This window comes from Amblyomma maculatum, chromosome 1 (assembly GCF_055883805.1).
Source record: "Amblyomma maculatum isolate TAMU_Amacu chromosome 1, ASM5588380v1, whole genome shotgun sequence".
Lineage (NCBI taxonomy): Eukaryota > Metazoa > Arthropoda > Arachnida > Ixodida > Ixodidae > Amblyomma > Amblyomma maculatum.
The window spans coordinates 147661562-147684053 of NC_139344.1; the positions used below are offsets into that span (position 1 = coordinate 147661562).

The 22492-nt window shown below is 47.3% G+C and overlaps 1 protein-coding gene across 1 annotated transcript; it reads right to left on the reverse strand.

The window, feature by feature from the left end:
* Positions 1-8693: 8693 nt before the first annotated feature.
* Positions 8694-9287, reverse strand: LOC146204283 (uncharacterized). The gene has a single exon (XM_084604670.1). It carries the CDS (start codon positions 9243-9245, stop codon positions 8694-8696), a length of 552 nt encoding a protein of 183 aa, XP_084460796.1. The 5' UTR covers positions 9246-9287.
* Between the last annotated feature and the right edge of the window lie 13205 nt (positions 9288-22492).

A 22492-nucleotide genomic window follows, 5' to 3' on the forward strand; every position in this document is an offset into this window, starting at 1 on the left:
AACAAGGGCCATTATAAACAGGCGCCTCAAGTGCAATATTTCCACTCACCACCTGCCACCTCGGACGCAGAACAAACGATCGTGCTCAACACCCGGCCGCTCACGCGCCTGGTCACGGCGCGCCGGCTCCGGCACCACTGTTCATTGTCTGGCCACACGGAACCATGAATGGAGGCAGCGTCCGTCAGAGTGCCTCGTTCAATTATACGCATGGACTTATCGCGAATCATCCGTTACATGCGCGCCCCTCAGGCGATTCATTATACAAGCGGGTTGCACGCCCTTGTTGCCCGAAGTGCGCTCGGCTGCCGCGTTGCTTGTACGACACGCCGGCGCACATGCGAGGCGTTCCGCCTGTGGTCACCGCGGCGCGTGGCTTTTTAACCCCCGAACGACGCCGCCCGTAATCGCCGCTTTAACATAACGGGAAGGACGGAGTGATTTACTCCGCCGTAATTGCCCGCTCCGCGATCTTACTCGGGTGCGCGGGGCTCCGCCGAACGCTCCAGCAGCGGAGGTTGCCCGGTTGAACCTCACGACGGATGAGCGGCGACGCGAAAAGCCACCGCTATCCTGCGTAAGCGGTTTTCTTTTTTCGATTGCAAAGGCGTCCCTTTGTCGTTTGCGTGCAACGACCGAAAGCCTTTTGTCTTCGCTTGATCTCTTCATTGAATACGAGCTCGCTCGCATAGCTCTTCACCAGGTATGATGGTTGCAATTATTGAGGGTGTTTCGCTTATCGGAGAAGCTGGTCTAATTGAGGGGAGGCAATGAAGAGCTCGGTAGAAACGGAGTGCTTAGATAATTACTGGCTAGATGACCACAGTAAGTTCCTGAAGCAACTCGCTTCCTGCTAATTGCGCCTTGCAGTTTCATGAGTGCACCTGCGCTGCTGGGCTTAAACCTGTTTGTATTATATTCAGAAGAGGATGCGAACTTGTTCAGAGATTTAAAGGGCATCAGACCGCATTGTTCGGCTAACTTGAACGGATGCTAAGAAATGGGTTGATAGCTCTCCTGAATACTTTGTATTTTCTTTCAGCCCATATAACGTGTTCGGAAAGGTCCGTTTTCGCGTCCCTTTGATGTCATATCTAGCAGCTGAATCGCTCAAATATCAGGCTAAGCCATTCATGTTTACTATTTCTCTCTCCTTTCTTCTTGATTCCCTCCCCTTCCCTTGATGGTGTAAGAAGATGAAGGCATGCTCCTCCGGCCAACCTTTCCCCTTGGACTTATAGTAAAGCCTTTCTCTTATTCAGGCGACCTCCCTGCCATTTTCTTAAAAAAAAAAAAAAAAAAAAAAGACTCTCCCCTCTCTCGCTTTTTCTCTCGCTCTGACAGCATCCGCCTCTCATTGTGTTGGGTGTACAAAGAAAACACACACCATATTGATTTCATACATATTTTATCATCTGACGGCCACTCGATCGTAACATCAGAAAACGGGTACTCCGTGCGTATTCTCGAACTTATCGCAAACATCAGCCGTGCTATCGAATTCAATGGAGCTACTAGAATTTAAAAAGTGATAGCTTCCAGGCCACTGTGTGCGGTGCTTCCACTGCCGGCTAAAAAGAGTTGTAGCGAGTCCTGGCATGTGATGCCTGTCTAAAGGGCCACGGACACATATCCAGAGTGTTTGTCATTCTCGTTTGTAGTATGTTGCCGACTGTGCGCTGAGAAGATTACAACCTCTAAGCGCAATTTTTCCTTCAACACATTCCTATATTTGAAATTTGCCATATCCGTGCACTACATTGATTCCTTGCTCTCAATTAGAGTCATTTAGCGGAATTCTACTCGTTTGTTGATTGAGCGTTGTCATTTTATTGAGTCACTTCCTAGTATACTCGTAGGCTCTCGTATCTGTAGCCGGCGACGATTTGCGTTCTTTTTTTTTTTTCTTTAATGGTGGTTGACAGTGGACACAACCTTCCTAGCTTATTACCCAGAAAGTGAATCCGTGTTTCTTTTTTTGGTTTTTTTTTATACGCGAAATAAATAATTCGCACAATCCCTTTCATACTGACGTTTATTAATTATCGAAAGGTATTTGTTTTAGTTTTATGAAAGTAACTAAAGTTGATGCTAAAGTGCAGTGCAACGGCTGGAAACGCGGCCTATTCGCTTTTCTTTCCTCTTCGTTTGTTCCAACAAAGCGAACTGGAAAATTCAGTTCCATACTGGCTGGCTTCAATAGTTGGTCAATCTTCGTGTCTCTTAGCTATTTTACAGCCCCCCCTCCCCCTCTTCCCACCAGCGGCTCGTCAAATTCTGCTCCATTTGTGCAGTCGGCATTGTAATAAAAAAGATATGGTGATGAACTAGGGAAGTTTTGTGCCAGTGGAAATGAAACGCTCGCTTGTGCACGAGGTTTTTCCCCTTTTCCGACTAATGAACTCCTGACCCCAATACCGTTCTGGACAAACACCTGCGCCTTCACGCACGAGCGTGCTTCTCGTCTCGCAGCCTCGTCTGCTTTCGCGACTGCCTAATAGCCCCGTGCACTAACTCAAGCAGTCAACCTACTCGAACGCCGCGCCGAAGTAGCCGGGAGAATCCGGGATGGGGGCAAATATTAAATGAACAGAGCGACGGCGGGGGAGTCAGTTTTCACCTCGGCCACCGTGTCTCGCTTGCACAGTGCCAATGCCCGCCGCTGCCGCCGCGCGGGGCGACTAGACTAGTCGCCTTCCGGGCCGGAAGCCGCCGTCTGTGTGTGCGTACGTGCGCTGGAGCAGTGAAATTTCCGGCTTTCTCTTGTTCTTGTTCCCGTCTCTTCGGCGCGAGACCGAAACCTGCCGGTCGGGTCGTGACCCCGCGAGCGGTGCTGCGCCCGTGCAGTCGTGCGCTACGACCGGTGCGCGCACTCGTGCTCGTCGACGCGTTGTGCAAGCGCGCAGTGTCACATTCGACAGCGGCTCCGCTGCCGCCGCCGCGTCCCGCCCGCAATGATCGCCGCCGGTCGAAACGACTGCGCGGTCGTATTTCGCTCGCCAGCCACAAGGGCCTTTCGAAGGAACGGCCCTTGTCACGCTTGTCTCGCTTCCGGCGTTTTACTTTCGAACTTTCGAGGAAGAAGGTACGGTTGTGCGCGCATAGCACGTCAGCTGGTCCCGAGGTGCGACTCTCACTTGACAACGGCTCAACAGCATCGCGTCCACGTCAATGGCGGCGAATGCGCGGTATTTATTTAGTTATTCGGGCTCAGATGCCCTGCCACTTTTGCTTGCCTTCAAAAGATGCGGCATCAGTCCTCCCAAGTGTTTCCCTTTCTGCACAGGCTCAAAGATACAAAGTATGCATATGAAGCGGCGGTGCACAGTGCTATGACACATTAAACACACGCCGCCGCCACCCTACCAAGATCGATAAGTTTTAGCCAAAATCGGTGCTTCGGAGGCGTTTGTGGTGACCTGCTGCCGAGCATGCGGCCACGGGCTCAAATTCGGTTGGTCGGTCGCATTTTGAGAAAAACAGAATACGAAAAAGTTCGCGGGTTCAGATTTAGTGCGATGTAGACGGAACTACAAGAGGTGAAAATTTATTCGAAACCTTGCACTTGTGGTATAGCAGCCTTTTTGGCTTTGCTTCGTAAGAATCCTCGAAAGAGGAAGACGAACAAGATATGAGACCGCAGGGGACAATGTACAACTGTAAGCTTCACTTGTGGACTGTATATTAGCCACAAGTAAGCTAAGCGTCCTCTCTATCTGCCGATTCATGTTCGCGTCTGCGGCCGGTGTCTGAAGGGAAACAAGTGACTGATTTGAAATTGCTCAATAAGGAAAGTGTCACTACACCACCAAAATAGCACATACTTTCGAAGTCGTTGGTGCACCACAACTAGGCCATTCATAGTGCGACCACCTGGCAAACAGCAAGCTGCTGGCGATGTGGTATCCTTTACACGCGCAAATGATCTGGCGGCTTCGCTCTGTTAGGCAAAGGTGCACCCTCTTAAGAGAGTTTCATGTTCAAAACATCGACTCGTTATTTTAAATGTGTGAACAATGTTCTTCTGATTGAAAAGGCGGAATTTAGTTTCAGACGTAAAAATATGGCCAGTTATCTCAAATATGACCAAGCCGTACGAAAGTTTCAATATTAAATGTAATCCGAGGTCAAATGCCGCGACTCATGTGTGAAATGGGAAATTTCAAGTCTCTGGTTCTTAGGCAGGTGGCATTTGACCACGTGTAGCCGTCGCAAGTGCTGCAGAGAGAGTAAGAGAGAGATTTACAAGCCAGATCGAAATCTCGTTCTACAAATGCGGTCAGCGTCATAAAAACATCAATGCTTCCCTTCCCTCTTATCCTCACCTACTAGGAAGAACACGATTTACGACCGCACGACAAAGCTTCCCGCGCCCAGTTTATCGTGTGACGCTAGCGAAAGCTGCGCGCGCGTCATTAAGCAGGAAAAAGAAAAAAAAAGTCTCTATTGACGCTGCCCCGCGCCGTTAGCTCACGTCCCGGCAAAGCTGTTAGAGGAGCCGCGCAGGAGACGTTTCGGCTAAACGCACGGGGATGTGTCATGATGCGTCCCGAAGAGCTTTCTGCATCCGGTGGCGCCGCCGCGGCGTCGCCGTGGGGTTCGCGCGTTCATTCGAAAGCGCGGGCCGCGAGTGGAGCGTACGTTCCCGGTGGGCGCCGCCGGTCGCCCACGCCCTTGCAATACGTACACGATGTTGACGTGCGTCGGTGGGCGAAAGACGGCTCAGTGTTCTTTCGTTCACGCGAGAAAAACATTTAAATTCTACCCTTGTCAAGGCCGCGCTCTAGAGCGGACCGCTTCCTGGCGACGCGGACGCTTGGGAAACAGCAACCAAATAAGGGAGGGAAACAAAACGAGACAAATGCGCTATTGGCACTACATTGTGCGCCAAAAAGTGTGAGCGAGGATCCCACGGGCACGCCCCGGGCATGTCTGCTGGCCCTGATTCTCACGGAAGACGCGTGGGGAAGGAAAGGGGGGGGGGGGGGGGGGGTGACCAGTTTGCATCCTTCGTGTGTTGTCGGAGTCATCGTGTTACGCTTACTTACTGTAAGCCTGGTTTCGTTAGTTGCCTGTTGCGTGCATGCGCATATAACAGATTTCATTGTCGGAGTCGGTTCCTTATTTATCTCCCTGAGAGAAACGCGAGTTGTTCCTTTCTCTCGGCGGTAATAACAAGTCAATCGTGCTGTCCCAGTCGCGCACGTAGGTAGGCGCAGCTTTGGAAGTGATTGGAACAAGTTTATTGCTCTCTTCGCCAGGATCCGACTGACCTCCTTGGCCGGCAGCCCTCCTGACGCGCATCTCCAGGAACTGCGCCCCTTTGCGGGAGTGTTGAAGACCATGCGTGGTGCGTACATTGAACGAAGTTTCTCGCTGGGTGCCTGCTTTGCGTATTTGCTTCATTACTGAAGAGAAGAGGAAATGGAAAAAAATGACGTTAAGCAGGGCCCCAGACATGGCCAGACATTTCGGAAAATATACCAGCTGATAAACGTTGAACATCATTGAGTATCGGTTGAAACTTGCACGACCTCCTTCCTCTCTTTCTCTCTTTGGCTCGGTGTGTATGTTGTTGCTGCTTTTTTAATGAATTTACGTGTCGCATGGCTAAATCCTCGAAATACATGTGCAGTTTTAGCACGCGCTAGAGCTGACCAAGCACTAAATTTAAGGTAAAGCATCGCCAAGAAGTAAAGTGGACTGCATGCTTGCGTGGAGTACCCACAGCACTTACAACCCTGAATACGAGTGAAACAGGAGAACTGCTTTATGCGTACAAGCCTCTCTGCGGTAGGATTACCACAGAGGAGTTGTCGTTGCTCTCCGTACAGCACGGCACGGCACGGACGCAGTACAAGAAGTTGCATTGAAAGGGTTGTCACTAACTACTCGACGCAACTTCTAAACCATAGCTGTGTTTCAGTAAGATGTCAATTTATCGCCTGGTCTGCCCGCCTGAATGGAACACACGAAACTCAGATAAATCCATAGCACGAGCGCAACTGTGCGGCAAATGACGGCACTATGGTTTTGCTTACACTGGCGAATTGTTTCGGGGCCTTGCCTCACCTTTGTTTGCGCTGCTTCCTCCGGGATACTTTAAGAAATTTCTGGACCGTTTACCACGGAGCGCCGCAGGTCAAGATAAAATTATCGAACACAATGGTTTTGCAAAGGCAGAAATGATTTCTGACACTTCGGTGTCTCTAAGATTAAGTTGTCCAGGCCCGCCAGGGGGTCTCGCGTTTACACATTTCATTCCATTATCATAGCACGAAAGCAGTGTGCACAACACTGGACGATATGCCTTCATTCCTTGATTAATCTTGCCGCCAGTATTATTTGCTAATTTTATTTTAAAAAAAGCATGATTATCGGATAAAGGGGAGGTATATTCTCTATCTCTCTCTCGTTAGCCTAGCCCGCTGCTGAGCCTACTGCAGCGACGCTCGAATAACTGACGGAAAATATTTTATTCATATGCCACTGAAGGAACATTTATAAATGAGCGCTGCCATCCCCCTGGCAAGTTATCTGTGTCAATGGGCCAGCTTCAGTGCAAGCGAATACGGTGCGTTCTTTTATGGATGAAGTCCCGATGCCATTACGTGTCCAGCCGTTTGTTCGTGTATTCGTGTTCGCCTCCTCCCTGAGCGACGGCGCGTGCCCCTCCGCTTTCTTCACATTGGCACGGCACATGTGGGGAATTGTTGAGAGGTCACGTGTGCAGCCACGCATCACAAAACTTTCTCGCCTCGGAGCCAGAGCATCCGTAGGAAGCAGTGTAGGAGGGACAGCGATGGCGTCTGTGACGAAAAGGCTGGAACGTCAAAAATACGTAGCGCCAAGCCCTTCAGTCTCTTCCTTTCCCTTACTACTGTATTGCCGCCCACTGCTCGTTGCTATTCTGTTCACCGTTCAAGAAATGAGGCAACGTGCTCGACGCCGAAAGCCACTGAGGCCCACAGGTGACTTGACTACTGGAGACGAATAACTTTGCTTTGCGCTTGTTTTTTGAACGAACGCCTTATCGAGCGGGTCGGACGCATCTCTTTCCGCCATCACGGCTGTGGAAAGAAGCGGCCGCTGCGCCCTCGATTTCGGTTTCGCCGGCCCCGTCGCCGTCCGTGGCGGCGACAGAGGCGCCGGAGAAAGGCCCGCGAAATCGGCGGCCATTGGTGATCAACGCCCTCGCTCCGCGGCCGGCCGGAAAGGAGACCCCGCAAAGGTTGACTTAATGAAGCACGCTCGAAAACAGGCATGAAAGCCCCGTTCTCCGAATGACCTTCAGACGACCCCTGAACCTGGTTGCCGCAGCATGACCCGGGGATTACGGTAATAGACGAGCGTCACCTTTTGCGGGACCCATGACGGTTAAAGTCCCGCGCCTCAGCGTCCGGCTACCACGTGCGCCGTGGCGTAGCTCGCCTAAAGGCGCCGCGCCGCGGCTTTGAGGGCACCGTGCTCCCTCGCAGCTCTCCCTCCGCGAGCTTTACGCCGGCTGTACCTGTCACATACTGTGCTCAAGCAGGCGCAATTCGCATTTCATTGTTTACCGCGGAACGTCTTTCTCGAGGACTGGTAAAATGCACTGGAAATGTAAAGTCCGTAAAATCAACATCCGTTTGAGCTGCACAAGCTCAATCAACGGAAGAACATTATGCACCTCCATCTCAAGCCCGGGCCACGCGTTACACCTGTTCCTTTCTACCGGGAGTCCGTTCATTAATTTTCATTGGCATGCACCACGTATGCCACTTTGCGATCAGAAACTGCGTGACAGTGACCTTCAAAAATACTTACCTTTGATATCTTCGCAAGCGATGCTCACATGGACAGAGTTGTTAATTTTCCACTGCGCACATGATAGAAACATGATAGAAGCAAGGTAAACCAAGGTTTTTAATTCCCACTAATCCCTTTATCTTGCACCTAATCGCACAAATACGAAAGAAGGTGCAAAGCTGAGGAGGGGAATCACGGATGAAAGCAACTTCCTGTGAACCATTAAACCTCCATCCATGTAGTGACATGCGTGAGTGCGCAGAAGTAGGAATGTATATTTCGCTGATCACGGACACAAGCAGCTCACTTTCAGCGCGGCGCCGAGAAAAGCAACAGTTCGTATCTTCGTGGGCTGGAGACACAGTGGTGCGTACAACCCCCGTGGTCGCCCGCGAACGCCGCATGCTAGCTGCATTCGCCATCTCGTGCAGTGAGCTTGGTCATGCTGAAGTTTCACCCATTCTTACGCCACGTACACCAATACTTAGAAGGACAAGAACAGTGTTTCTACCACCGAAGTAGCTATGTAACCATGTTCATAAACTCATCGATGACATAAATGAATGAATGAATGAATGAATGAATGAATGAATGAATGAATGAATGAATGAATGAATGAATGAATGAATGAATGAATGAATGAATGAATGAATGAATGAATGTTTATTCCGCTTTTGTCGTACAAAAAGCGCGGGTGACGAAAAAAAAGCAGTTCGCAATGACCGCTTGACGGGCTTCGCCACCCGTAAGGTCGACGGTGAACAGCAGAGGCAGTTTGTGCGATATAAAATGAACAACTCACGCGTTACAAACTGAGACAGTGCTTTGAAACAGAAAAAAGTTATACAATGACAAGGAAAAAGTAAAAATGAATTGTCGATAGACGCATTTCTTATCAATACAACCTAATCAGTGAACATTTCTCGGAGGAAAGAAAAAGTCATTTTGTTCATGTTGCTGTAAAGAAAAGTGTTCAAACACATTGGCAGTATATATTTCAACATAACAAAACCATAGTTTGTTCTACATCTGGGTACCTCAAACATTTCAGGGTTTCTTGTAGCATAGGGCGTGTTGTGTGGCACCAGCTGTACAATGCGGGACAAAAATGGGTTATTTCGTGCGGTATGTTTTTTATAAAAACAAGCAAACCTGTACTCGAACAGCTTAAGTACTGGAATTATTTTGTATTTCATCCGTATGGGACGGGTTGGGGCGTCGTAGGAGGAATTTGTTATAACGCGTAGCATGTTCTTCTGCAGAACAAAAAGGTTTTGCAAATTGGACATAGTGGTATTTCCCCACACCAAATAGCAGTATCCTAAGTAGGAGACAAAGAATGCATAGTAGAGGTCAAGCTTCGTTTTCGTTGGTAGAATATATTTATTACGAGAGATAATGCCTATGAATTTAGAAAGCTTAGTGCAGACTTTGTTTATCTGAGTATCCCATGACATTGTGGGTGTAAAATCTATGCCAAGTGATGTGAATGATTGGACATATTCCACTCTTGAGCCGCCGAAAAATATAGATGGCGCATTCCCTACTAGCTTGCCCTTAGCATGAAATATTATTGCCTTTGTTTTTTCTTTGTTTACCGTCAAAGAATTTAAGCATGACCATTCCTTCAAAGAAGCGAGTACCTTGTTCGCAGAGTCCGTTAGTTGATTAATATCAGTAGAGGAGCAGAATAAGCTGGTGTCAGCGTAAAATAATAAATTTTATCTCGTTGCTTATATAAACAATATCATTAATATATGGCGTTTTGTATTTAAGACGACGAAACATTTTGGCACCTGCTGGATACATGGACAACACTGGCCAGCATGGCATCTGTTTCGAGTGAACATATTCCCCATACTATAGCCAAATTTTTCTAAGGACACAAAATATAAAAAGTTGCCGGCAATAAGCGAACATCATCATTTCAATTTACTATATGACGGGGTGTATGGCTGGATGGACTTTGAATCCAATAGTCCAAAGAATGTCACTTAGGTTCAATATATAAGCCGCTACGTTTGCAAGTTCATCTTTGCCTGGGAACGCATAAGCTGTTACACATAAGCACTCGATATACCGAAAAACGTTCACGGGAGCAAGATTACGTCGTTGATTTCTGACTCGAGAGCTGGTAAAAAGAAAAAAATTAGCAGTGGTTTCGCTCGTGGTTAAACCTGCAGTTACTCGAGAGAAATCTGCATGGGTACGACGCTTAGGTTCGGCTTGAAAGTGAAGACATGTCTTTTGCACATAGTAGTTTGCTCTATGGTTTCAGCTTTATTTGTGCCATAGGGGAATCACTTCACGTATGAGTACCTCTTGCCTCTCGTCGTTGACCATTTTCATTCAGGTGTAGGAGACGTCTAAGTGGTATGACATCGTCTCTACATCGAACTCCGGGGCACATCGCCATCACAACGTTCGAAAGAATCTTCTGTCCTAGCAACTCACTGTTATCGTTCGCCCTTACCAACTACCGACCTGTTTTCTTCCTATCTGTTTGTCTTCTTCTTCTACTTCTTCTTCTTAATCTTTATATTCTTTTTCTACTTCTTATTCATATCTTTATTGTTTCTCTTCTTCTCCTTTTGCTTCTTTCCCTTCTTCTTCTCCTTTTTCTTCTCCCTCACGGACTGGCACGGACAGTCACGGCGAAATGACGAGACTGTGGCCAAAGCAGCTCTCGCTACAAAACGCACTGAAATGGTAAGCGAAGTTTGCTTCCTTTTGAATACGGAGCGGTAGATATTTTGTAGGTTTGGCTTGTGGGATTTAACGTCCCAAAGCGACTAAGGCTATGAGAGACGCCGTAGTGGAGGACTCCGGAAATTTCGACCACCTGGGGTAGTGTAACGTGCACTGACATCGTACAGCACACGGACACCACTCCGTTTCGCCTCCATCGAAACGCAGCCGCCGAGGCCGGGTTCGAACCCGGGTACTCCGGCACAGTAGTCGGGCGTCTTACCACTGCACCACCCTGGCGGTGCGGTAGATATCTTGTAGACGCCTGTCCTTTTTTTCACGCGGCGGAACGTACTCAACGCGTGTCTTCCATTAGAAACCCAAATCATAGAAGGTTATATAGATGCTTGAAATCGAGGAAGGCAAAATAAGTTCGAAACATTTCGAAAAAAAAAAACAACTATATCTTATACCTTCGTAATGCTAAGTCAATGCTGAAAATGCTTAAAATATGTCTTGAAATATAGCCGATACACAAATAAATGACAAAATTGAGCTTTTGGCACTAAGCTGGCTACTTGTAATGCAAAGGTGGTCAACTGCTAATAGGCATCAGTAGCCACTGGGCCGAAAACACATTTTTTTGTTTCGGTTTCTGAAACCTTTGCACCGACCCATGGCAAGGCAGTATAGAGCCTAGGAGTTTCATATACGCGCACGCAATGCCTCTCAAGTTTTCAAAGCTTACTGGCGCAAAACCTCTTACCTGAAGCGTCCTAATGTTTCCACCTACGAGATGTACTACATGACGTCGTTTTTAACAGACTAATTCCCTTTCAGCGTGACAACCTAATTTTGTAACTCAGCGCGAAGATCACAAACTCGAGCCTCCGTGATTCATTAATGAAGGATGTTTCCACCTTGCACGCTGGGATAAATTCAGAGCTACCAACATATTTATATATTTGTTTTTTACATGGCCTCGAACTGAGCGTGACTATACTGATGTTGTAGGCCTGCGCCATCCACCTTGCTTGAAATTTATGCGCAAATGAAGCTGTCTTGCACGCTCACGACAGCAGATGATGTGTGGCCATACCCATCAAGAAAGCAGGCAATGGGTAGACCTGTGGCTTTAGCATGAATTCAAGTTAGCCTCCGTGATTAATTAATAAAGGATGTTTCCACCTTGCACGCTGGGATAAATTCAGAGCTACCAACATATTTATATATTTGTTTTTTACATGGCCTCGAACTGAGCGTGACTATATTGATGTTGTAGGCCTGAGCCATCCACCTTGCTTGAAATTTATGCGCAAATGAAACTGTCTTGCACGCTCACGACAGCAGATGATGTGTGGCCATACCCATCAAGAAAGCAGGCAATGGGTAGACCTGTGGCTTTAGCATGAATTCAAGTTAGCCTCACTGCACTCACGTGCTAGCAATTCTCATGCTCGTTGTTCACCTTTAACTGCAGCTCCTTGTTCCGACATGCTTCCGTGACGAGAAATATTTCTGTGTCGTCAGCAACTTCGTGTCGCACTTAAGAACACGTTGCACCTACGAACACAGACTTGCCTATGGCACCTGTAGACGTGACATTAAGTCAGTAGTCTGAGCATATTTTTTGTGTTTGTGTTTGCCCTCGATTTGTTTGAGAAAGACAAGCGTTGTGTCCACTTCTTAATCACCCTGACAACCGACCTCTGAAGGAGCACAGGGTTCTTGGATGGAACTCGCCGAGCTCATCAACTCTTCTCCCGGTTCTTCGGGGTCGACAGGCTTGAGCGATTTTTCTTTGCCACGTGCTTCTACTTCATTTCGTTTCGTCTTCATATTTGTGTCCCGTCTTTTTTTCTTTTTCTTCCCCCAGTGCAAGGTATCCGCCGTCCCGCTCCTTTTTCTCACTGCTTTCTTATTTTATTCGAAGGCAGCTCTGAAGTGCTTGCAAACAGTCCTGCGTTACGAAACCTCATAAACAAGCTATACTCGGAAACGTCCAAATTTACCACCATGCATGTTCGTGAAGGAAATTCACAAAAACTTTTCGATGCTTACTGGAGCAATGTAGCCGCGAGAATCACATGAAAAGAAACATTTTCCTACATACATCACATACTCTGTAAGAAAGTTTCGCAGTCCAGTCTTTCGTCATTATAATGTGCCAGCATTGCTTAGCAAAATTTGAATGAACTACTGCTCTTTCGGAAATCGATCAGCCACATTGAGCGCCCACGTCTGTTGGTTATTTGCAGCTGCATACGTCGAGCACGTCTTTCTCTTCACTTTCTTTTCCTTCCGTATCCCGTGCCCCTCCCGCCAGCTTAGATAGTGAAGCGGATGTTCACCTGGTCAACCTCCATGTGTTTCAACCCTTCTACACTCTTCTTTCCTGCGAACGCAAGAAAAAAGTGCGAGGTGGGAAAAGTAATAAGTTGCAGTGCTTTCGGCTTGATTTTCGAAGCGAAAAAAACAAGACAAAATAATGGCCTCGAAAAACTTGCTTTCGCGGTTCCAGTAGTGGGGAAAACGGTGGAATAGCTCATGCGTATGCCGCTTCTCTGGTTGGCCGTTTTCTGGTTCAGTAGCCTTGCCGTCACGGAGCAACCAGTTCAGGAGCAAGCGGAGCAGTATCTATCATTTATAAAAGCAGAAATCTGCTCAAGGTGCATCCACGCCGCGTAAAAATGCGCCAAGAAACATGAGCTAGTCGATAATATCGTGTTCGAACGTTTTATTTCCCGAGGACTAAGCAGGGCCACCTACGCTAGGACAAGGCCGCTACATATGATTGATGACTTCGCAACACCGCAGGCAAACGGAGCTTCGAAGTTAGCGCTGTTGAAGAAAGAAGCACGCGGAAAGGGGAAAAGGACAGGTCGTGTGCCCCACGCTCATATTCTTAACCTAACTGTCAAAACAAAAAAATACAAATAATGTTGACAAGGATGGATATGCCCGCGTGACGAGTGGTTTCAGCGTAAGGCTACGGGAGCCTCGCGAAACATGGGAATGAGAAAAAAAAAAAAAAAGGAATGAGCCCGACGTGCTAGATTTTCTGCAAGACCAGTAAACTGCGCCATCCGTACGTGTCTAATATGCATATGTATACGCATATGCATATGCATATGAGCATGCGAGACCTGGTTGGTCAGTCACGATACCATGAAGCAATACCGAGTAATCACATACATTTCACACAGGGCCTCAGTACCAAAAATTCGTAATTGCAGTTGCCTAAATTTGTTTAATACCGCGTTGCATACTTTGTGTACCTTTCTGATGTATGTGCAGATGCTCCCGGCACTTGTTGAGAGTTCTCGAACGGCGTATTGCGTTGTGCGTTGACAGCTTTACGAAAGCTATAGGGGTTCAAAACAATATCCTTCCGAGCATTAGCTACCCTGTGGTCCACGACTGCTTACCATGCCTCAAAGCGCTCCATTGAGCAGTGACGGAGACAGAATCTTTATACCTGAATGCGTCAGGTTTAAGGGATACGTGATGCCGCTGTAGAATTGCTTCGCATAAAGATGAAACCATCTCATACGAAAATATCTGCAGGACTGAGTTAAAAATACGACAAAATTCTGCAGTTCTGTCGCAAACGGCAGAATTTTATGTAATTCTGCAGAACTTTTCTGTTTGAACTCTAGAAAATTCTGCATTTACTACAGAAATCTCTATTTTCACAACAGGTTACCTGCCAAAAACCGCACAGAAATTTTGTCGTGACAACAAAAAATTTTCTGTAGTTTTTTTCCGACTGCAATAAAATGAACAAATTAAATACGGCACCGATAGCTCCAGATATACCAGCTTATCAGCGGATGATCAGCGGAGAGGCCAATATAAACCCCGAAGAAAAAGCTTGGCTTTTTTTCTTTTTTTTATAAGGGTAGGCAACATTGGGTGTTGCACTCGCCTGCCCTCGCCACCATTTGGTGCCTTCACGTGCTATTGAGCCGGTAAGAAATAGGCAAAGGCCATCAAAACGCACGTGAACGCAATATTCCTGCGCTCTATAGGCAACCATGTTCAAAACTTTCCCGCTATACAGAAATTTTGTATGGCCCCGCCGCGACGGTGCAGTGGGGGCCGCGGCGGCCGTTTTTCGAGGGATGCGGAAAGCAAGCCACCCGTGTGCTGTGCGATGTTAGTGCATGTTAAAAAACCCCCGAGTAGTCGAAATTTCTAGAGTCCTCCAGAACGGCGTCTTTCATACCCTACACTCTCTTTAGGACGTAAAACCCCACAAATCAAACGAAACCAGAAGTGTGATACGGTATGGTGCTGTACGCTGTGATATGGTATGGTACGCTATGATATAGTATGGTATGATATGGTATCACAGAACCGGGTTAATTGGAGAAATATGGGAGAGGCCTTCGCCCTGCAGTGGGTATAGTCGGGCTGATGATGATGATGATGATGATGATGATGATGATGATGATGATGATGATGATGATGATGATGATGATGATGATGATGATGATGGTATGGTATGGTATGGTATGGTATGGGTACGGTACGGTATGGTATGGGTATGGTATGGTATGGTATGGTATGGGTACGGTATGGTATGGTGTGGTATTGGTATGGTATGGTATGGTATGGTATGGTATGGTATGGTATGGTATGGTATGGTATGGTATGGTATGGTACGGACACGGTACGGTACGGTGCGGCGAATAGTGTTTAAAGTACGTCCCTAAATAACGTCTGCTATGCGGTACGCCGTAGCGGAGGGCTATGGTAATTGCGATCACCCACACACAGTACGCGGGCACAGGCGCCGGCGCAGTATCGCACAATACGCGAGCGCTTTGCGTTTCGCCACCATCGAAAGGCGGCCGTCACAGCCAGCCAGGATCGACCCTGAGTTCTCGAGTTCAGAAATCAAGCGCCTTAACGTCTAAGCCACCGCGGCGGGTGGTCGCAGTGCGATCCACCATCTTTTCACAGAAGTTCACAGGACAAAGCGCTCACAGAAACAGGTGAAGCGCACGAGTCTTTTGGTGAAACAGGTGCGCAAATCTGTTCAAGAATATGCCAGTGATAGTGAAATATTCCCTCGCTATAATTTAGGAACAGGCTGGGGAGCTGATCCGGTCAGCGCGTCGTTTTTCGACTTTGATCCTCCCACGCCATTCCGGTCATGATAACAGTGGCCTTGGAAGTTTTGCGACTGATAATGCATGAACTGCCCCATTGCGACTGAGGAATGGGACGATGAGCTACTGAAAAAGCAAGCAGATATGCTAAAAGAAATAATCATCCCATAAGCTTCCTCCCCCTTTCACTCCAGTGTATAAACTGTCCCACACCCATTTTCAGTTGAGTTTTTGTAGGACTGCAACCCATTCACTCCTCTCCCCATTTCAGGTAGCAGAGAGTTCATATTATCTCTTGTAGGCCTTGCCTGCTACCTTGGAAAACAACCATGTCAGTTGTTGTGGTGAATGTGACGACTCAACTGCATGGATGTTAGGAAATCATGGACAATAAACCATAAACTTAATGTATTCGAGAAATTATTCTCTTTAATTCAGTGCATTTTTTTCTCTTTTTAAACCCTTTGGTGCACAACTTGATCCCGAAATGACGTTCCGGCTGCTGACTGGACTGCAACGACAGCACACTCGTCTCGCTTATACTATTACTGGGCGTTGCATTTACGTGGCGGTACCCGCACATCATCTGCCGCACTGACCATTCCAGAATAGGATTAGTTCCAGCCCCTTGAATAATAGATACCCGATACTTTGCGCCTGCCTCAGGTGCGCGCGCGAATGGGATGTGGTAGCTGCTGCCTGGTCAACCGGCTGCTAACTGACAACGTCATAACATTACGGCCGTGGCCTGACTCGAAATCGTTTTCTTTTTTTCTTTTTTTTTTTCAAGTTACTCGGGAGCGTTCTTATGTAGCACAAGCATTGACAAAACCCATGCAGGGGCTTGCTGACGTCACAGACTCACACGCCTTCCATGCATACCCAAAGAGGTTCGAGAAGTCCTGAGAAATAGTTCGTAAACTCATTTTTATGCGTTATATGACGGCGCCATAAGAATCAATATACCCGAAGATCTTTCCTCAACAGAGGTATAGTTTTTACGATTCATATTTAAAGATGCACACCACTGGTCTTCTATCAGCGTTTTAATTACTGTTTGTGAGCGCAAGGCAAACTTTAAAAATGTATTTTTGCACGCATAGGAAGTTTATACCATTCCCGTCAACGTGCACATAAAAGTATAATATCCCACGGTTGCCTCACATTCAAATGGTTTTCCAGCAGGCAGGATTCTCTATATTTCTGTTGATCGTCACCCAACACGACTCTCCTTCCATCACGCTCTCAGAACTTCTCGTGATGTGAAAGGTTGGAGCAGAGTTGAACGTGACGCGTTACAGGTAATTGACTGCGTGTAATCAATGAAATGTTAGAGTTACTTTGCAATTAACAGATCACTTTTTCAAACGGTAATGTTCTTGACAGACACTCGTGCTAGAGGGAATATTCCTGCTAGGAAACACCGCCGTCTCAGATCGCGTCCCGAATATCAAGCGACCGTGTTATTTAGGGAGCCTCCACTGTGAAACAGCGCTATAAATTACTTACAGTTGCACTGAACTCGACAGTTCGAAAAAAAAAAAAAAAAAAACACGACGACCCAGCTATAAACCTAGAAGGCGCACAAAACAAGGATTCTGCTGAAGCCAGCACTACTGTTTTGCAGTATCAAAAGGAAGAGTATTCAGACCATGTGCTCGGAGAAGTATGCCTTTTAGTCCTTGCCTTCCTTGGGCTTATATTTTTTCTTCGTGTACGTGAAACTAGGTGCCACTAGGGTCCTATAGTAGAGGCGCTTTATAATGCAGAAAAATAAAATCAAGATCACGCAAAGGGCCGCCCTCCAAAAAGGGATATTTCTACAGACAGAGTGATCTTTCCCTTCGACGTCAAGTTCATGAGACAAAACTTTTAGTCTGCTTCCTTTGTCAATCTACTTTTCTTGTGTCGGTTACCCATATATGTGCGGAACGAAAAGTATTGATTTTAAATCTGATTAGGCACGGATCAATCACAGCCGCGCTCCACTCTATGGTGGCAGGTAAAGTTACTAGTTTTTTGCCACTGAGGTTGCGTTGGCAAAACATCCTTCTCTGAAGCACTTCACCCCAGAAAAGCGAACGCTAAGGCACCCCCGCCGGGGCGGCTCAGTGGTTATGGCGCTCGACTACTGTGCCCAAGGATACGGGATCGAATTCCGGCCTCGGCAGCTGCTTTTCGGTTTAGGCGAAAAGCTAGGCGCCTGTGTGCTGCGCGATGTCAGTGCACGTTAAAGAACCCCAGGGGGTCGAAATTTCCGGAATCCTCCACTACGGCATCTCTCATAGCCTGAGTTGTTTTGGGACTTTCAACCCCATAAACTAAACCAAACCGTACGATAAGGCGGAAGTATTCTTGTACGCAATAGAAATCTCGTAGGTGCCAAGAGGCACTGGGGATCGAGCCCAGCACCTCTCGAATGGGAGGCGGATGCTGTGATCACTAGGCCACCGGTCCGGCACTCCATGTCCCCAGTAACCACCGGTTTCTTCAAATAGGCACAAGCCGAGCGGCGAAGCCTGCTGCTGAGCTATCTTGGCTAAGTTGCTTGGGTAAGGAGCCCACTACTGTGAGCGACCCTCGTGCCTGACGTCTGTTTCCGCTATTGGCTCACTGTCAGATTTTCAAGATAGTTTTTGACACCACCGGTTCATCTCGGTCGGTCAGATATACCTCGAGAATAAGATTTGAAGTTCGCATGACCGACTGGGTGTTCGGCTCGTAGAGCGGAAATCGGTAGCAAAAATACCGTTCGACAGGACTACTTCAAAAATGTTAAGCTCCTTCATGAGTTTGGAGCCAACTGCCGCAACCCACACGTGAAGTACTAGCATTAAATCACTGCGTAACTACGAGCTGATGCGTACGGTGTTCATGCGTCGCGCAATATTGAGAGAGGGCTCAGTGTGGCTTCTAATCTCTCCTCGAGGAATTAGGTGTGGATAAATTTGCGATGACAATTTCGAAGTACAACTCCTCGGGAAAATTGACAACGCATAACAAAATATCAAGCAAGCTACAGTAGTTCATTGTACTCTGAATAAATTTGTGTTATGGCAACGAAACCTTCAACGCAAGTAACGAAATAGTAATCGATTACTTTCGTGTGACACTTCAGCTACTTTTTAGGGGATGCAATTGACCACTGTAACTAGTGGCATTTCAAAAAAAGCAATTGTATTACCATCGGCTAATTATTTTCTGTAGCATGTGCAAGATTGCATTAAAGCAATCTGTGTCGAACCAACCTTTTTCCCTTTCTTGTTACAATTTCCCCCTCTTCTCTCTTCCTCTAAGAGCACAAAACTCGCTCAGCTCTTTACACTGAAACCGGCTTAGAAACGAAGAATAAATTAAAAAGCCGTTACGCTTTCCACATCCATTGTTTTCCTTTGAAGCTTGTTTAAGCAGCAGTGTAGTGACGTTCGAGAGAGAGAGAGAGAGAAAGAGACAAAGCAGTCCTGCAGTAAAAGTAAATACAAGATATTCAAACATAAGTGCGCAGTCCTCTCCAGAATGCACTCCTTACGTTCACGCCACCTTCGTATAGTCGAGGCGTGGGCGGAGAAATGCGAGATGGGTCTTCATTTCATTAGCCTTCTTATCCACGGGGCGAAGTAACGAGGAAGAGATGGGTGTTTCAGGGGGCACCCCTAGAAATGTCTTGATTAATGATCCAGAGCTGTACCACTTGTTACATTCGCAACGCCAACGCTGCCAGTGGGGTCGTATGTCTATTAGAAACGGTTGCTGAGAGGTCTAGACGTGTAATGGGCGCGTTCGCGCGAGAAAGGCTTGGTGTTTCAGTGCGTACAAACCTACAGCAAGTTTTGTAGTTGCTGGCGAAACTAATGAAGGCTGACGTTTTTGTGACCAGAGGAGTCCCCTAGACATCAAACATGACAGCTGCCAACGCAGAAACTCTCAACCAGCATGATTTTATGGCGATGACGCTGAGGTTGTCCGTAACATGGTTTCGGCGCTGCACCTGACTAGAAGGCATACTGTTTGAGGCTAGATATTTGTGGAAAGAAACTCGCGTTACAATTTGATGTATAAAACACTTATGCAAAGAGATCGAGGAATGGTGCTGTGTTAGTATCTTCATCGAATCTTTATGCTAAAAACATTGAGCTTCGCCAGGCTTAGTACATGTTTCGATTTTGTATAAACAAATTTTTAACTTCCCTGCTCTTATCTGCGTTGTAATCGCAAATGGGCTGCAACTTTGTCTCTTACTGCGTGCCTCTTTTTTTTATACCACTGCCTTAATTTCTCCTGTTACCCTCAGGAACACTGCATGTTTTAATGTTTTCTCAGCAATCCCAAAACCGCTCCCATTTCCCCGTTATCCAGAGTGCAGTTTACTCTCTGCATATTGATAAGGTTTGACAATTACATTTCTGCATTATGTGTGGATTGAGAGTCTCAAGCTCTGTCGTTTCTTATCATTACGTCCCTTCTTACCTAGGAGAATTTATCAATGTCGAGCGTATAAGCTTAAATAGCTCCTCTTGGTATCTACTTCAGTTGTGCACGTCATGATTAGTTCGGTAAAGTTCCCTTCACTGCCTAAAAGCCTCGTCATTTTGCTCTGCACATCGACTACGATGAACTGTCATTTCAATCGGCAGATGTTCTTTTGTTGCAGACTGCCTTTTCATGTCTAGCTGGTATAGCAGCGCTTGTATCGAGTACAATGCGAAAACCATAGCGGAAACAAGCAATAATTGAGCATAACCCCTCAGAAAACATTCTTAAGGTGAAAACATTTTTCTCTCTTTCAGTTGTCGAAAGTTTGTTTCCTTTCCCGCATGGAATTCATGACCTTCTGATAACACCGGAAAAGCGTTCCCCCCTTATAGCGAAAGAGCTAATCTTGACTCCCGGGTTCTGATAAGGACAGGTTCTTGCCAAGGAATAGCGAAAAGCAGTGAAACAAATCAAACAGTCGGACATGACATTTCTATCCAATCGGTTATGCTGACCTCTGCGATGCTCGAATATGTCATCCAGCTATCACGACGCACGTGCCTACGTTTCAAGAATGCTTGTTTCAAGAAGCTGGTGGAGGGGGAGCCAGTGAGGAAGTATATTAATGTCGCATATGAAAATAAAACGAATGTACACAAGCATACGCATCGTGTCGTTGTATCGCAGAGGAAACGAACCGCAACGACACTCGTGGCTTTTTGGGAGCTGCTTTCGCTTTCTTTAAAGAGCCCGATACAGAGGATGGCGAAACAGCCGCGCACTGTGCTGCGCGCGGGTAACCTGTGACCCAGATTCGTCCGCGGAGGCCTGGTGAGGTGGTACTGCGTCGATCAAGATCGAGCCGTCCACCGTCCGACAGCCTGATAAGTGAGCCGACGTTCTCGCCGCCGCATAGCCGCGCATTAAGACGGCCGCCCGAACCTCCAGTGAAGCGCGACGACGTGCCTGAGGGCTTCGGGGTTCCTGATAATCCTACAACTTGAATATGTCAGCCGAGATGCACCGGCTATGACTTCAGTCTACCCGCGGCTATTGGAAGCCACTTCAATATCTGAAGGGGCTCGTAAGAAGAAAAAAAGTAGGAATAGCATATACGCTCACACATGGCGCGCAAAGTTATAGTGGGCTCAAGCCGACGTTCATGTAGTTTGTATTCGTTATTTTGTTTTTCCTTGAGTAGTGCGCACCTCAGCGATAAACAAAAAAAAAATGTAGACCGGATAACAAGTCGGTGCGGAGCAAAGAAAATTAATCACAGTGAACGGGGCAGTGAGCGAGGCCGCCCAGCCACATCGTCTGTCACGGTCGGGCCGGAGAAGACGACAGTGCGCGCTACCTTTGTGGCTGGATGCTTTATTGGCCGCAGCAACGGATAGAGTCGGCGGAGCGGGAGCCTCAGCGTGCAAGGTCGCCACATCCGGAATGTCACGATGGCCCACACGGCTGGACGCCCACGGAGACGAGCCGCTGACGAAGCCTCCCAGGCAGCCGCATCTCTCTGCTCCTTCTCTTTACAGCTCGGGCTACGTTTGAGCGCGCAGTGAAACTGTTTCGCTCTGCCCGAGGATGATTTGTGTGGCTGCTAACGTGCTCCAGGCACGATCTCGCGCCGCTAATGCGGGCGCCCTCCGCGCAGGAAGTGCACGGCTGAATGTGATTCCACCCTCCCAGTCATGCGAGGTTGTAAAAGGCGCTGTGTGCTGCTGCCCGTGAACTGCCAGCATTGCTCCTCTTAAATGAATATATACGTCGGAGGTGGCACACGCAATGGCCTTCCCACTTTTTTGCCGCGCCATCATTAGATTCCCTCAAACAGCCTGAAATCTGGTATAGAAAGAAAGAAAGAAAGAAAGAAAGAAAGAAAGAAAGAAAGAAAGAAAGAAAGAAAGAAAGAAAGAAAGAAAGAAAGAAAGAAAGAAAGAAAGAAAGAAAGAAAGAAAGAAAGAAAGAAAGAAAGAAAGAAAGAAAGAAAGAAAGAAAGAAAGAAAGAAAGAAAGAAAGAAAGAAAGAAAGAAAGAAATGTTCACTCAGCTGCGACGGAGCACCCAGTGCCGATTTCATGCTCGATTTGTTTCTTCTCAGAATGCATATGCTTAGAACAAATGATATTGATGTGTTCTGTTTTGACGCGACAGCGGTGAGGATCCAGTTCGGCGAAAAAACCGGGCGTTTACCGTCTGCTTTGTGACAGTGAGATCCTAATTGGCCGAGATGGGTCGTGACGTAGCCTGGAATTGAATTTCCGAACCTTAGGCCGCGAGCCAGGCATGCACACTACATCTATGCCACAGGGTCACGTTCACCTGAGTTAAAAAGCAGCATGTGATTACAACAAGCACGTCGCGCTGCAGGGGCCCCCCGAGAGGCCGTGTGGCTCGATTGGTTAGGGAGTTCAATTGCGAAAC